The sequence below is a fragment of the Myotis yumanensis genome, unplaced genomic scaffold (genome assembly GCF_028538775.1).
Source record: "Myotis yumanensis isolate MYYU_CA2020_CCGP unplaced genomic scaffold, mMyoYum1.0.hap1 SCAF_3, whole genome shotgun sequence".
NCBI lineage: Eukaryota > Metazoa > Chordata > Mammalia > Chiroptera > Vespertilionidae > Myotis > Myotis yumanensis.
In genome coordinates, this window is record NW_027223754.1 from 159,037,074 (window position 1) to 159,053,950 (window position 16,877).

The following is a 16,877-nucleotide window of genomic DNA, read 5'->3' on the forward strand; positions in this document are numbered from 1 at the left end:
AGCAGAGGTCAAGGTGAGTAGATCTGAACGGGTAGAAATTACTCATCTCACTGCCCAACGGCTGGGCTGAAGTCTTTTGGTTTTAGGGAAACATACCACTGGGACACTGTGAGCCTGTGCTGAGGCAGAGCACCCAGGCTCAAGGGTTTGGGAATCCCTTTCCTGGAAAGCCCATGAGACAATGGTCAGCAGACAAGTTGGGTGGGCAGCACACTGCATCACAGTGACGGGAATGAATCTCCAGAAACGCAGCAGCAGCTACTACAGGCAGCCCCCTGACCATTCTCAACAGAAACATTCTTGTGGCTGCAACCACAGTAGGTTCTGACCAGTAAGTAAACTGACATGATCTGTAGACTCGAATAAAGGCTTTTGACACTTGGAATAAGCATCTAACTTCTAACTGGTAGGCTGGCTTCCCTGTCCTGAAGGAAAAGAGCCACACACAGCTGGATTGAATATAAATGTTTAATGTAAGATACAGTGAGTTGGCAGAGCTGGTGCAAAATGACGAGATTCAATTCTAGTCAGAGAGTCAACAGCCTAGGCATCTAGGAAAAAAATTGGCCCTGCTGTTCTGAGGCCTCCAAGGCCCCTGCTAGAGGCTCCCAGAGTGCTGCCTGCTCCCTGAAGGCTTGGGTAGCATCCAAGTGTCCCCAGTTCCCAAGTGGAGTCAGGAGACTGGCTGGCCCCAGTCATCGTAGCAGGTGTCCTGTTCAGGACAGGCTTGAGGGAAGTGGGGACAGAAATGCACGTGGGACTGGGCTGCTATACATTCGCTACATGCAGTGGTCCAAGAGGCTCAGAGCTTGAGAGGTCAGCCTATCCACTTCCCTGCCCATGTGTTTTCCCTCCCTGCTGACAACAGGGAAGAAGATGACCATTCAATTGAAAGGTCTTTCTGAAAATGTATTTGGCATAAGCTAATGCCACTGCTAGTGCTGCCAGTGGCCAGGCACAGGTACAGAAGGCCCTGAGGAGCTGGGCAGAAAGGAGACTTTGCAGGCAGAGCAGGAAATAGCCAGCTCAGGTCCCTGCCTCAGGAGCCCAGAAGGATAAAGGCCGTGCAGTAAAGAAAGGGTAACATATGGTTCCCCTCTTTGGTCAGGCAAAGGCCCTAAGGGCCTGGGAGGTAAGAGGGCCGAAGGGCACAGGCTCTGCCTCAGGCCCTAGCTTTTGGCTCATCACATCGAGGCGGTGATGCGGCAGGAGGCAAGGCAGAGAGACCGCAGTGAGGCTGTTAATCCCCTGCTCCTAGGAGCTGCCTTTGTCCTTGTCATCCAGGAGGTCATACCTGTGGGAGCAAGCAGAGAATACTCAGGCATAGAGGTGACTCTTGTTCTGGCCAGTGTTGCCCAGTGGCCGGAGCATTGGCCCATGCACTATAATGAAGGGTCTCAGGTTCAATTTCTGGTCAAGGGCTCACACCTGAGTCGCAGGTTTGATCCCCTGCCCCAGTTGGGGCATGTGTGGGAGGCGGCAGACTGGTGTGTCTCTCACATCGATGTTTCTCTCTCTACCTCTCTCTCTCCCTCTCCCATCCTCCTTTCCACTCTCTCTAAAAAAAAACAATGGGAAAAATATCCTCGGGTGAAGATTAACAAAACAAAATAAATAAAGTTGACTCTTGTGTCTTAGAAATGAGACAGGATCTCAGAGCTTTTATACTTCAGAGGACCAACGGTTCTCAGCTCAGTTTGCATCCTTTTTTCCCGTCCTGTTTGGGATTTCTCCTACTTAGTATCTAGGCCCATCCCCCAACCGTCAGATACTCACCACTGGGCCGCACCGTGGGATAGGTCTGTCTCAGCGAGGTCCAACTGCACCTGTGTTGGAGGATGGTCAAGGCAAGATGTTATTCTGACAGCTCCAGAGACTACGTCCCATCGTCACACTTCCTGGTCCCAAACCAGTGCAGAGGTGATTGGGTGACCTATCAAGTAATGTCACTTGGCGTGCTTCCTCCCTAGCAGGGACTACAGCCATGATACAGCAGCTTCTCTCACCTTTGCCCTGCCCATGCTCACCCTCTTACCCAGGGGTCCTCAAACTACGGCCCGTGGGTCACATGCAAATACAAATATTGTATTTGTTCCTGTTTTGTTTTTTTACTTCAAAATAAGATATGTGCAGTGTGCATAGGAATTTGTTCATAGTTTTTTTTAAAACTATAGTCCGGCCCTCCAATGGTCTGAGAGACAGTGAACTGGCCCCCTGTTTAAAAAGTTTGAGGACCCCTGCTCTTACCTTTCCCAGCAGCTCACGCTCTCTTGACATGAAGGAAGAATTAGACTTCACAGAGACATCCAGCTTTCGCCGGAGGGCCTCATCCAGGGGCAGTTCCCATTCGAACCTGGGGAGGGACTGGGTATGAGGGCAGGTGTCCTTCTCGAGCCTGCCATCTCTCCACCTGACTGCCCACTGACTGACCGTTCATTGAATTCAGGATTTAGGGTCCTCTTCTTCTGTGAGGTCTTCCTCTTGGTGCCCCGGTTCTTGTCTGGGTGTAGCAACAGTGACACATAGGGGTCAGGGGGATCCCGTCCATTCTGTCGAAGGGACCTGCAACAGGAGGATCAAGGTGATGAGGCAACACAAGGGGGGGACAGAGAGAACTTGGAGGATCTGACGGATGGGGTCTCACCGGCAACTGTGAACGATGCTGATCAGCTTTCGTTCTTCACTGTAGTACCAAACAGTTAGTTTCACCTGGCCCAGAGGCCCGGCTGGAGCCTCGAGGGGACTGTGGAGAGATGGACATAGGTCCGGGAGAAGGCAGTGCCCAGGGAGCCTGTCGCTCACCCTGTATATTCCTGATGCATCCCATCATCCCACCCCAGCCCTTCACCTGTCACCGTGGGTCAGGCGCTGCCGCAGCTCTGGGGCTGAGGAGGGGGTGTGAGGCAGGCCCCCCCAGGGCTCCAGTTCTTCACTCACAGATGAGGAGCTGTAGCTATGGCTGTGGCTATGAGCTTCCACTCCGGAGTGCTGGGACACCAGGATCTGGGAGGTCAAGAAAGCTGTGAGCTGGGCAGAGTTCTGCTCCACTCACTTGCTATGATGATGCAGCCCTCTGTTCCCGCCCACCCTCCCCTTCCTGCTCACCGCTGCCTGGCACTCACCCCCAGCTGTGCTCTCAGTAGCACCTGCCCTTGACCACTGTTGAGTGTAAACCAGCGGTCCACGCACAGCTGGTCAGCCCCAAGGAGCTCCGAGAGCGGCAGGGATAATGAGCCCAACGCACCAGTCCCCTCACCCCGAACCTGTGGAGCAACAGCACTGTGATCAGAAGATGAAGATTAAATCCGAGGGTTCCAGGCCCAGACGCTTGCACTCGGGTGGTTTTGGTGAGAGACTCCCTTTTGTGAAGGGCAAGGAAGCCCTGGTAACAGCTGTAGGTCCCTCTACCTCCCTGCCTTTCTTAACCAGAGTAGATGATACTATCTTTACTTCCTAAGCTTTTACACACTATACCAGTAATACCTGCACAGGGAGGAGGAAAGAACAGCAACAATTGAATTAAATTCAAAGTAAATGTTTTCTGCCCATCCTACCCCTATTTTCATACTCCAAATATTAACAACATTCAAAACCTCCCAGTTTCCTTTGTTTGAACATAATTCTAATTATTAATATGCCTGTATCTCTACTTCATGATTTGCCAACTTTGGTATCCACTGATTCCCTGCTATGTAAGATGAGGAACTGAGCTCATTTACATCTCTACCTCTGCTCGTGTTGTGAATAGTTACATTATTTTCCTATCAACTTTCGAAGGTATCTAATTGCTCCATGAGGAGGGAGTCAGCACTCCTATATATATATTTTTTTAAATATATTTTATTGATTTTTCACAGAGAGGAAGGGAGAGAGATAGAGAGTTAGAAACATCGATGAGAGAGAAACATCGATCAGCTGCCTCCTGCACATCTCCCACTGGGGATGTGCCCGCAACCCAAGCACATGCCCTTGACCGGAATCGAACCTGGGACCCTTCAGTCCGCAGGCCGATGCTCTATCCACTGAGCCAAACCGGTTTCGGCAGCACTCCTATATTACCTCCCACCTTCCCTGGCCCCACCCCCCATCATCTTCACATTTGTTCACCCTTCAACCCACTGATGCCTAGTTTCCACTCCATTTATCCCACTGAAGTTGCTGCAATAATCAGTGACTTCCTAGTTTTCAAAGTCAATGAATACTTTGCCATAATCTAATTTTACCTCTCAGCAACATCTGGCCACTTCCTGTCTTTTGAAACACTCCTCCTTTGGTCTCTGTAACCCATTCTTTCCTGGTGAGTGTCTCACTGCCCTGGCTACACTTCAGGCCCTTTGAAGAGCTCTGACTCCTGCATCTGCCCTTTCGTAGCTGCAGTGCCCGGCATGCCCATCCCTGGTCTTTTCATATACACCTTACGGTGCCCTCACACTCATGATGGCAGTGGCCACCTGTTGCTTGCTCATGATGCTCAAAGAAGAAGGGAAGGGAAGAACATCAGAACAGGCCATAGATGGACCTTCTAGATGGCTCTCTGAGATCTCAAATTAAAAAACTCCTCCTTTGTGCACTCACTGTGTTGTCAATGGCACCTTTATCCACCCAGCCACCCATGCTAAGAAACCAGGAGTTAGCAACGAGGCTGTACCTTGCTCCTCCTTCCCCCTCCATGTCAAAACAACCACCAGATACCATCCGGCCTCTGTCATTTCTTGCTTCAGTTACTCTAATTTCTTAACCGATCTACTTGTCTCCAGGGTTGTCCATTCTTTATCCTGCTCCTCAAGTACAAACCTGGATATGTCACCTCTCATTCCTTCACATGTTTCCCTATACCTTTAGGACAAAATCCAAATTCTTAGCATAATACTCAACAGCCTCCATGATCTTGCTCCCTGCCTGCCTCTCTATAATTTGCCTTCTTTCTTCTCCAGTCTTTTCTCAGACTGAAGAGTTTTCCTGCCCGTTTTTCCTGGCCAGAGCCTATTTATCCTTAAGCTCAGGGGACATCTCTGGCAGGATGGATGCCTTTCTTACTGCCTCCACCTTTTCTGCTAGTCTGAGTGAGATGCATCTCTGCCCCCCCCCCTCCCCCCCCCTGCGCTCCCATAGTGCCTTTTATTTCAACAGTTATCAGTCTGGAAGTATTCTCTGGTTATTTTTTTTCCAAAAGAGAGTGTGAGCTCCATAAAGATAAGACCTAGATCTTTTATCTCTAAATGCCCTGCGCCCAGAGGCTCCAGAACTCAGGGCTTAGAACACTGGTCTCAAAATGCCCTGTGCCTGTGCCTGGTTCATCACGGGAATCTGCAAATGTTTGTAGAATGAATTTATCGCACCTGCAACTCCAGGGTCTCAGTGCTTGGTTTCCTGATGAGAAAGGAGGCACACTCGTCCCAGATGGGGGCTGAGGTTTGGGAAACAGTCTGTGGAGATGAGGGGAATGAGCAGAGGTTGATAGTCTCTCCTCTACTCCTCTCCCCCTCCACCTCCCCCACCCCCTTCTTATCCCTGCAGCACTTCCTAATACCTTAGTTTTATGAGAATTATCTCCCACAGCGATAGTAGCATAAGGGCTGGGAGGCTTGGTGCCTTTTCGGAGCTAGAAAGAGAATATTGTGTTAAATATTAAATATTTAGTATTTGATATAAATATTAAATTGGGAGCGAGTTAGGCAGATTCCCCCCTCCTCTCACAAGTTATATCCATAGCCAGCAGTTATGTCCCTATATCACTTAACAGCCACCACCCTCCTTGGTCAGACAATTCTTCCTACCCCAGCACCACCCTGGGAAAGAGAGGAATTTAGAATTTACTGTTATTCTAAATACACCAGGAGCACCCAAACCTGAGGGAGGTTCGGGGAGGGCCAGGGAGCTATGGGGCGTGGGGGGTCTCACCGGAAGGTCCTCTGCCCGCTCCACGTAGACGGACAGCAGGGCTGCTGCCAGCTCTCCACTCTTCTGAGTCTGGATCAGACTGTTCACCTGCAGCACCTGGGGGAGACACACAGGGGTTGGGGGTGGTGACTAAACCCTGGGCCTGGCGTATAGAAGTGTCCCTTAAAACCACCTTGACCCATCGGGGCCCCTCCTTCCTCCCGTCGCCTTCCTTACCTCCTCTAACTCGGCAGCAGTGGGGCGGGGGGTCAGACGCTCCAGACGCAAGTGCAGGCGGCCAGATGGGACGTCCTCCAGGGTCAGCCACTGTGGAAGCGGGCAGGGTTACATTCGCGGGTGCAGGGACTGTGAGAGTGAGACTTGGGTCAGGATCAGGAGGGAGTGCTGATTCTAATGCCATGCTCACCTCATCAAGGAAGCCGCTGTTGAGGACTGTGGTGAGGCTCACTTTACACCTGTAAAAACCAGTAAGCCAGGAGGTCAGAGCCAAGACTCTGTCTCCCCGAGGCCACATTTCCGAGGCCTCCAGAGGCTCAGCCTGCCTCCCCTGCTGGACTGCCGCTCTCTCACCTGCCCAGAAAGTCATCCTTGTCCAGGTCCTTGTCGAAAACCTCAATCCCGAGCTCCTGGCCTGGAATTGATGTGACAATGACCTAGTGGGAGAAAAGAATGCAGACAAAAGGGGATTCTTCTCCCAGTGACCGGAACCTCTCCATCCAGCCAGCCAGTGGAACCCAGAGCCTTTGGGACCACTCTCAGAGCGGGGGGAGTGCGGCCAGACTGGGAGGAGTCCTCACCACTCAATTCTGACCTCAAAAACCTCGTTCCAGCGGGGATTGAGATCCTCCCGAACAACACGGCTCCGGAAGCTCCGTCCCGCCAGCTTCAGTTTGACATAGGGGTCCGACTTGCCCTTCACTAATCCCCCCAGGAAGCGGTCTTTGGCAATCAGGTCCTGGGCCTCTAACACATGGATCCGAAGAACATTCTGCAGAAAGGGATGGAGGCGCCAGATGGCAGGCAGAGAGAAACCTGTCGGAACCAGCCCCAAACCGGCTCTGCACACACAGGGTGGGCACACAGACCCGATTCCTTCCCAAACAGAGGCTCACCTCAGTCCCAAAGTGACTGTCAGGAGTGGTGTGCTGGGGTCGAGGTGGGGCGTCCACACTGCTGCCTGTCTGGGGACTCTCACTGTCCAGGTCTGAAGCGCCAGGAGCACCAGGCACAGCGGGGAAGCGCACTTCTGATGAATCCAAGTACAAGATCTGGGAGGGGAGGGTTATTGCCGAATCAGAGACGTGCGGCTAGCCCCCAGCAGGCAGGTAGGTGGGGGTTGGGGGGCAGAGCAGGGGCTATAATGGGGAAACCAGGTCCCATCTTTCTGGGCTCATCTCTATGGGGTTCCCTCCACACTCATCCTATTCCTACACCATGTCTTCCCCAGTTAGATTTACAAACATTCTTCTGTGTGCCTGCTAGGCATCTGCACAGATACTAGCTCGTTTAATCTTAGCAGCCTCCCCCTTCCTTACCGTTAATACCAAGGAATCTACAAGACCCTGCCACACCCTCAGCGCTCCCCACCTCCATACCCTCATAACCAGTTTCATGTAGAGCCTGGAGTTTGGGCCAGAGCTGCTGAGCTGGAACCACTGGTCCAGGGTGAGTTCGGAGGCAGTCAGCAGGCGAGCCAGAGGCAGGGTCAATGCCCCTAAAGTCAGGGCCCTGGAGTCGTCCTTCACCTACAGGCGCAGGAGAAGGAGATGCAGTGAAGACACTAGGAAAAAGGGAGGCCCCCTGGGGAACTATATGGCAGCAGCTTCCTTCTCTCGGTGCCAATCACAGACCCTTTGCTCTGCCCTGGGCCATCTTTTTACAGTCCTTTGCCCACTCCATGGTTCCTTCTGCCTGTGCTCATTCTGTTGCCGTTCCCTGGAAAGTTCTCATTCTCCTCCCTGCCTATTTAAATCCTACTTATCCTTCAAGGCCCACATGAAATTCTACTTCCTCCACAGAATCTTCAGTTACTTCAGCCTCTGTACCTTTCTCTGGCCATCTTAGCACTATACTGTGGGTATTTTACTCCCACTGTTCCATATTTACTCCTCCTTGGGTGACTTCACATATGTATGTCTTGTCTATGAAACTAGCTGGTAGGCTTCATGAAGGCAGGCAGTCTTTCACGCTTTCCCTCTGACCTTTCAAATACCAGGTACCTAGCCCAGCAAGTGACCCGGGTGACTCAGTTGCTTAGAGCATCATCCTGATATGCCAAGGTTGTGGGTTTGATCCCCAGTCAAAAAAAATTTTTTTTAAATATACATTTTTATTGATTTCAGAGAGGAAGGGAGAGGGAGGTAGAGATAGAAACATCAATGATGAGAACTACCAGTCGGCTGCCTCCTGCACACCCCCTACTGGTTCTCGAGCATGTGCCCCTGACTGGAATCGAACCCGGGACCCTCCAGTCTGCAGGCCTACGCTCTATCCACTGAGCCAAACCACCTAGGGCAATTCTTTTTTTTAAGTGCCCTGGCTGGTGTGGCTCAGTTGGTTGAGCATCGTTCCATACACTAACAAGTCACCAGTTCGATTCCTGGTCCGGGAACAAGCCCAGGTTGCAGGTTCGGGAACCAACCAGTCAATGTGTCTCTCTGTCTCTCCCCTCTCTCCCTCGCTCCCTTCCACTCTCTCTGAAAATCAATGGAAAAAACATCCTCAGGTGAGGATTAACAACAGACAATAATAATACTAGGTACCTTATAGGTAATCAATATTTTCTTTTTTTTTAAATTCAAGCACAATTTACATATTTATATACCATAAAAATCACTCATTTTAAGTGCACAATTCTCAGTTATAAAAAAGATTCTAAGATCAACCAAAGGACTTGTATGCATGCATATAAGCCAAACCAATGGACACAGACAACAGGGGGATGACAGCATGAGTGGTGGTGGTGGGGGGGGGGGGGGGGGGGAGGGCTGGGGGTTAATGGGGGGGAATGAGGACACATTTGTAATTCCTTAACTAATAAAGAATTTAAAGATAAAAACAAGATTCTAGATATAATGGGGGACAGTAGAGAGTAGAGGAGGTAGAATCTAGATAGATGGATTAAAAATAGAGATCAAAGGAGAACATGGAGAGAAGAAATGGTACAGATCTGAGAAGGCAGAACAGATGACTGTCTCACCTGCACATCGAGCTCCTGGCTTTGAGGGTCTTGCAGGAAGAACCGGAAGGCCTCCTCCCATACTGGGCAGTTGTTGTTGTAGACAGCCTGGAGATGTGCAGCATTAAGGGTACAGGCCACCACTTTTATTAACCAAAGCCACCCCAATAAATTTTTTTTAAAGAGACATGTCACAGTACCATTCCTGTTTCTCAAGAAAGCCCTTACCGTTACAGGCTTTCCAAAGGGGAAACTCCATCCCAAGAGCAGTCCTGCCCCAGCCCCACAGCCAAATGACTCTTCCCACAATGCTCTCCTGGCCTCACCTTGCTCTCCCGGGTCACATCCTGAACTGACAGTTGTACCATGGGGTTGGGTTCTTTGTTCCCCTTCTTCAGCTGTGGGAGGCAGAAGGCAGAAGTCACCATCACGGGTGTTTTTCTTTCCGTGAAGGAAGGTGGGCTCCCGTCAGAAGCTGTTCTCTGAGATGCTCTCACCCCTCCTTGGAACCCTTGTGTTACATGATGCTTCTTCTGGAGCAAAGCAGGCAGGGGCAGGGGCAGGTGTGGGAAGGCTACCTGCAAGGCTCCCTGTTCACCTGCTCTCAGAAGCCACACTCACAGGGAGATCCTGGGCCCGATCCAGATAGACAACTAAGATGGCAGCCGATGGGGGCTCTGGTTGGGAGGAGACGCCTCGATTCCACTGCAGAACCTGCAGGGGTGGCAGGAGTCAGACCTTGGTCCCCGAGGTTCCCTGTACTTCCAGATGACTTTCTCCCCTGCCACTTCCTGCTTCCCATGTGGGTTACCTGCTCCAGTTTTTCTGCATCCGGCAAGAGTGACAGCCATTCTAGCTTTAAGTGAACTTGGCCTTGCCCGCCTTGTAGCGGGAACCACTGAAGGAAGTAGAAGGGAGTGAGGCATAGCTGAGATCAGATAGCACCCAGCCTCTGCCCCACCAATGTAGCAACTACCATCTGCTGTAAGGGTGAGACCACCCCACCTTCCTCTTTTCTTAACTTACATTGTCCAGGACTCCAGCCTGTAACACCTTCCCTACATCCAGCTTCATTCTGGGAGGGGGGAAGGGAGAGGGGAGAGGGGAGGCCCATAATTAGTAGCATGTCACTGGTCCTCCACTCACTGACCCAGAAATAACTGGCAGATCTGACTCCCTTCTCCTTATACTCAGGCGAGGACTGTGTGTGCATGCGCACACGTGCATGTGCCTGTGTGTGGGTGGGGGTAAGGGATGGGAGGTTGGGAAGGAAAACGATACACAATTCCCAGGCCTGGGAAAGGATTATAAGTAGCCCTAGATGGTTTGGCTCAGTGGATAGAGCGTCGGCCTGTGGACTGAAGGGTCCTGGATTAGATTCCAGTCGGGGGCAAATGCCCAGGTTGACGGCTCAATCCCCGGTGGGGGGGGGGGCGTGCAAGAGGCAGCCGATTAATAATTCTCATCATTGATGTTTCTGTCTCTCCCTCTCCCTCCCTTCCTCTCTGAAATCAATATAAATATTTAAAACATTTTTTAAAGAAAAGGACTATCATTACCTTTGTGACCCTGCGAGCACTGGGGCTTTAGAATCCTAACATAGGCAGAGTCTCACCTGCCCAGAAAGTCATCTTTGTCTGGGTCCTTGTCAAACACCTCCACCTCCACCTCCTGGCCTGGGACCTCATGTACCATCACCTGAAGAGCACAGAGGAACAAGGGTCTCATGGGCTGCAGCTGTGAGGCTCAGCCCTCAGCGCCGTCCCGCAGCCTTCCGAGGCCTCCCCCTTCCACACAGCCCCATTCCCCAGCTCTCCCACCTCGTAAGTCTCTCCCCACTGCGGGTTGAGCTCCTCGTCGATGACACGACTGCAGAATGTCTGGGTGCCCACTCGCACAATTGCGTAGGGGTCTGACTTGCCCTCAATCAGGCCCTTCACATATTTGTCCTTGGAGCTTAATCCTCGAGCAGCCAGCAGGTGAATCCGAATAATGCCCTGAGGGTAGGAATCAGATGGTGAGAAACTAAGGGCCTAGCACAGGGTTCCTAAGAGAAAGCTCTATTTAAGGAGAGAGAGGCCATACCCTGGGAAGAGGGGAGCGCAGCTGGGCCACATCATGAAGGTCAGGCACCAGGGGCACCAGTAATCGGTTGGGCAATACCAGGAAGGCAGCGATGGAGTCCATGATCATGGTGTCAGAGAGCGAGCTGCATCAGGGAGTGGAAAAGGAGGTGAGGGTGGCCTCAAACTGACAATAGCCCTGACCCCAACTATGTCTCCCACAACCAAGAGGCCTAAAGCCAGAAGGAAGTCCTTTCCTGAAACTCTCTTCGCCACTCTCCTTCCCTAATTTCCCACCTACGGCTCTGTCCGCCACCCCAGCTCTCCTTCCTCTTTTCGCCCGGGAACAGTGTGCAGCGCTCTTCATTCTCTACCAAAATGCCTGCTCCCCACAGAAGGAAAATCACAGCAGGATCTTTTCAGGGCCATCTGTCCTATCTCCCCAGCGGCTCCAGGCTCCTGGAGGGCTGCATCTTTTACTGCTCCGAAACCCCAGGCAGGCTGCCACACTTAGCAGGTGCTCAGTAAGTCCTTGATACCTGAGTCCTGGGATATCCAACAGGTTGGTCATCCCAGTCCAGTTGATATCTAGGGTCTGGAAGAAAAGAGCACGCGGAGGCACGGTCAGACCCACCCAGCAGTTGCCAGAATTCAGTCTTCTTATCAGTTCCCACCTCCATTCCCCATAGTTGGCCACCCTCCCCCTCCCAATCCTCTCTTCCCCATCCTTCCTCAACATCTCTCCTTACCGGGCGTCGAATAAAGAACATTGACACAGCCCCCACAATCGGAAGGTCTCCTATGAGCGGCTCAAGAATCACCCGCAGGACACCATGAAGCTGGGACAAGAGAAGATCAAAGCCTTTCCTCAGAAAAGGCCTTCCCTCCCCACACTTCCCCAGCCTTGATTCTTCCGACCTCCCACATCCCCACATCCGAGGAAACTTAGGGCCAGGGCTCCCTACTGTGGGCCGCACCTGCATGCCCTTGACTCCTGCTTTGCAGAAATATTTCTTCACTTCCACATCAATCTGTATATCGCCCACGTAGCTGGGGGTTGGTGAGGAAAACAAAAAGGTTAGCACTCGGCTGTCGTGGGGGCAGGGGCATAAAGTCTGCGTGATCGCCCTAGCTGGCTTGGCTCAGTGGATAGAGCATCAGCCTGCGGACTGAAGGGGCCCAGGTTCGATTCCGGTCAAGGGCACATGCCTGGGTTGCAGGCTCCATCCCCAGTGTGGGGTGTGCAGGAGGCAGCCAATCAATGATTCTCTCTCATCATTGATGTTTCTATCTCTCTCCTTCTCCCTTCCTCTCTGAAATCAATAAAGAAATAATAAAGAAATAAATAAAATAAAGTCTGCGTGACCAGGATCCCGTTAAATGGGAGAGTGGTGAGTGGTGTTACCTGATGTTCAAGTCCAGCAGGATCTGTTGTTTGTTCTGACCCGGATGAACTTTGACTCCTAGGATGCGCAGTGGCTAGAGAGAGGTGAATTCTTGAGAGAAAGGAAGGGAGGGGGAGGAGTAGCTCAAGCTCCCCGGACCTCCCACTTTCCCTGTTACTTTCTCCTCCCATCACTTTCCTTCTCACACACATACCTTTTCACCCAGTTCCACCCGGGTGAATGTAAATGTTTGTAAATGAGGGTTAGATCCTCGAACAGATGGGGCCACAGTTTCAGCCAACAGCTTCTCCATATACTGTCCCAGGAAGGGCCAGACCTGGGCCACAATCTGGGAGAGAGGGAGCCGGTCATAGAGGAGCCCAGTCCTCCCTCTAAGGACAAATTCCTTCAGAATCCAACCCCCAGGGCGCACTGAGGACTGGGCTGGGGCTAGGACTAAGTGTGGCAGAGGATGGCAAGAGGAAGGGACCAGTTCACCACGTAGGAAAAGTAAAAATGAAGACCATCAACCCTCACCTTATTTAGCCATTCAACCTTTTCCACGTCTGGGAAGCTGACCTGGAGGGGGAAGACAGAGTCCTGAGCACACGCCTGTGGTTTCCTACTAAGGTGCTGGGATTGGCTGCTCAGAGAGGGGAGGAAAGGTCAGTGTGCAGGGCCTCCTCCACAGGGTTTGGGGCACTGAGGCCTCCGACAAGAGGAGCTCCGGGGTGTGGGCCTCACTTAGTCGCTTCGTGGCTGACTCAGGGAGGTGAAAGGACAGCTGCTGGGGCCGCCGAGAGGAGTGAGAAGGGCACATTCTTTCTAGAGGGGGAGGTCCTGCCAAGTCAGAGTTTGAGAAAGAAATCCTGGGATTGGAGAAGGCCTGGGTCCTTTGTGCAGCCTGCCCTCCTCTCTGACTGGGACTTCTCTGCCGGGAATGCGAAAAGGGAAGCAGTTCCTTGAGTCAGGGAGGGACCAGAAGAGCTGCTGAGGCCCTGGCCTTTATTATTATTTTTTCTTTATTTCTTTTCATCAGTGTGACTCCTTTGATGGGAAAGGGCACCTGTGCTCCTGCTGGGGGAGGAGCTGGGGTAGTGCTTCCGAAGGATTAGTTTCCATGTGGAAGAGCAGGAGGAACAAAGGACAGTGGCTGCCTGGGCGACGTGTCCCCAGGGACCATTTCTTCCCCTCTGCCTCTCCAGTCCGGGGAACCATGGCGGTGCCGGTCTGGTGTCAGCTTTGATTCCTCTCTCCCGCCTTGTCCCTCTATTCGGGCACCTCTGCTGGGAGGAGCAGGCAGGAGGGGTGAGCAGGGGCTGGGTAACGGGCTGGTCTCTGAAAGGCCTGAGAAGGCGTTAGGCTCCCCACCGACGGAGAGGGGCAAAGAGATGAGGATCTGGGCCTCAAGCAGACGCAGTCTACAGTCCGGAAAAGGGTGGGGCTGCCCGGCGGCGGAGTGCGGGCTGCGGGCACTGCAGCAGCCGCTCTGCCCCCCTCCCGGTACCCCCGCCCTCCAGCCCGCATCCGCCTGCGCTGCGGTCGGGCTGCCCGAGGGTGAAGGTGGCGACGCCGGAGGGTCCGGCCAGGTGCTGGGGCTCGCTCCTCCTCTCCGCCTCCTCCCAGCCCCTCAGGGCAGTGCGCCTGGGGCTGGGTCCCCGCGGGTCCCCGGGATGACAGCAGGAAAAGAAAGAACCTTACAGCTTTGAAAGGGGGGTGTGGGTGGGGGATCCCCGAGGACAGGAGAGCGAAGGAAGCCCTCTGAGCGGCTGTGGGAATGGGGATGCCCAGGGGCCAGTCGGGAGGGGTGCCCCGGAGGGAGGGAGAGGCACGGCGGCGTGGGCACTGCTCTTGCCCGAGCGCAGAGAAGCCCTGGTTCCGCGGCAGGATCGGGAGCGGGGCGTGCGAGGGGGCGGGCAGCGGGCGTCCGGGCGGGCCCACGGTCCCGGGTGGGGAGCGGAGAGAGGGTGGGGAGCACGGCCGCCGAGGGGCTGGAGGGTCGCTCACCCAGGCAGGGAGCTCCCGATGGCTCATGTACAGGGTTTCCGCCGTGAGCCGCTCCTCGTCGTCCAGCAGCTGCCGCGCCACTCGCAGGCTCCGTTCTTTGCCGTCGCGGACGCGGCGCCAGCCCAGGTAGAGGGCGAGGCCGAAGAGCACGAAGCCCACGCTGAGCCCCATGGCCCCCGCCAGGTACACCGGCACCAGCACCAGCAGCCGCCGCCCGAACGAAGTCAGCACCGCCAGGGCCTCGCCCGCCGCGCCTGGGCCGGCAGGTTGGTCTCCAGAACTCAGGTCCGGCTTCGAGTGCGCAGTCGGGGGCTGGCCCGGGGGGTCGGAGGGAGCCGAGGGCTGGTCCTGGGCGCTGGGGCTGGGGCGGTCTCCCGGGGAGCGCTCCATGGTGCCTCCTCTGGGAGGACCCTGCGGACCCAGAGAGCTGCCCCCCTAGCAAACCGTAAACCCCCAGATAGGGAGGGGACTCCAAGCCACGCCCTTCCCTCCTGATGGTTAGGGTAGGTCCGCGCCGCAGAGACCGAGGTGGAGTCGGCATCTCCAAACCCCGCCCCTCTTCCGCCGGGAAGGGCCAGGCTCCGGGGAGGCAGGACCTCCCGGATTGGGCCAGAGTGCCAAGGGGGCGGTCTGAGATGGCGGGAAGGGAAGAAAGAGGCTGAGGAGCAGCGCTGGACTGGCCAGGAGGGGAAGGCGGGATGGTGTGCCATTTAAACCGGAGAGGCGGGCCCGGACTCCCCGCCGCGGGGCTGGGCTGCCCGGGGTATGGCGCGGGCAGAGCCGCACCGCCAGTTCCTCGGTTTTCCGAGAGGAGTGAGGATTCCCTTCCACTCCATTCGGTTTGGCAGGATTTGGCCTGCGATTCCCACAGGTTCGTCTGTCAGCTTTCCCTGGTGTTCATATCCTAGGCACTTTCCTTCCATATGTTCTGGCTGCCCTTAAAACAAGAAAGGAAATTACCCTATTTGGAATGGAAGTGTTCCATGACCTACCCCGCCTGTCCTGTCCTGAGCCCTCCGGCAGACGCTAGAGAAAACTGGAGAATCCGAGAATTACAGGGCTGAGATAAGCCAGTCTTCAGGGAGGAGGGGGGAAGAAAGCAGGGTGAATAGGAAGTGAGCCTTTCTTTTTAGAAATCTCCAAGAGTTATTTAGTCCGTTCTAGCATAGATGGCTGATTAAAACTAAATCGACTCCAAAAAGGGGGAGGGAGGCTCAGCTGCAGCAGAAATGATTACATTTCCAGACCCTGACGACTGGTTAACATGAAAATAAGAAACGAAGAGTAATGAGACGATTCTATTTCTCACTTGCCGGAGTTAGAAGGGAGATCTGGGACACAGTCACATGTAGAACTAATGCAGTTCTACATTGTACTGTGTACAGGTGTAGGAAGGGGAAATGCAAGGTACATTGATGATGACCACTATCACTAGTTAATTGGATTTAGAGGGTGTTGTCTGGGGACTTAGACACTAGACCAGTGGTCGGCAAACTGCGGCTCGAGAGCCACATGCGGCTCTTTGGCCCTTTGAGTGTGGCTCTTCCACAAAACACCACATGCGGGTGCACACGTGCAGTGCGATTGAAACTTCGTGGCCCATGTGCAGAAGTCGGTTTTCGGCCTGGGCGAGTCTATTTTGAAGAAGTGGCGTTAGAAGTGGGGGGTGTCTATCGGGCGGGCGATGCGGCGCGGGGGAGGCGCGCGCAATTTTTGCAGGAGTTGAGTGAGACTGGCTAGAAGACGAGTGTGGATGGGAGAGTTGGAAGGGGTCGACCTCAGCGAACGTACCTCAATCAGATTGAGGACGTTTTTAGCAAAGGCCAGCTTAGGAGTACCCTAATTAAGTTAATAACAATGTACCTACCTATATAGTTTAAGTTTAAAAAATTTGGCTCTCAAAAGAAATTTCAATCGTTGTACTGTTGATATTTGGCTCTGTTGACTAATGAGTTTGCTGACCACTGCACTAGACTAATTGGCCCTGGCTGGTGCACTCAGTTGATTGTCATCCCATGGTGGATTTGATTCTCGCTCAGGGCACATATAGGGTGCATATCCAGGTTGGGGTAGAGGGACATACAAAAGGCAACTGATCCATGTTTCTCTCCCTCTCCCTTCCTCTTTCTCTAAAATAAATAAAAACATATTTCTCTCTCTCAAAAAAAAAAAAAAAAACCCCACAAAAAACTGGACTAACTGGAAGCCCTAGAGGGAAGGGTTGGTCATAAAATGGTTAGTGTTTAATGCAGTGTTTGTGGAGCGTGTTGTATTACTCTGTTTGGTGCAATAGAGGAACTAGGGTTGATCTTTGAGGAAAGATTAGGTCTGCAGCTCATACAT

General features: G+C 53.2%; 1 protein-coding gene across 1 annotated transcript; it reads right to left on the reverse strand.

Annotated features, from left to right (window-relative positions):
* Nucleotides 1-450: 450 nt before the first annotated feature.
* On the reverse strand, nt 451-15,027 carry ESYT1 (extended synaptotagmin 1). The gene is made up of 31 exons (XM_070410020.1): nt 14,535-15,027; nt 13,065-13,106; nt 12,742-12,876; nt 12,548-12,621; nt 12,120-12,192; nt 11,892-11,981; nt 11,682-11,737; nt 11,165-11,288; nt 10,900-11,076; nt 10,695-10,777; nt 10,106-10,154; nt 9,891-9,977; nt 9,701-9,793; nt 9,406-9,477; nt 9,101-9,187; nt 7,497-7,646; nt 7,014-7,169; nt 6,713-6,889; nt 6,472-6,554; nt 6,308-6,356; nt 6,118-6,207; nt 5,902-5,997; nt 5,531-5,602; nt 5,340-5,426; nt 3,123-3,263; nt 2,849-3,003; nt 2,645-2,743; nt 2,431-2,562; nt 2,248-2,353; nt 1,777-1,826; nt 451-1,294 (listed from the first exon to the last, which is right to left on the reverse strand). Exons 1-31 carry the CDS (start codon nt 14,922-14,924, stop codon nt 1,255-1,257), a joined length of 3,315 nt encoding a protein of 1,104 aa, XP_070266121.1. The 5' UTR covers nt 14,925-15,027; the 3' UTR covers nt 451-1,254.
* Nucleotides 15,028-16,877: the final 1,850 nt, after the last annotated feature.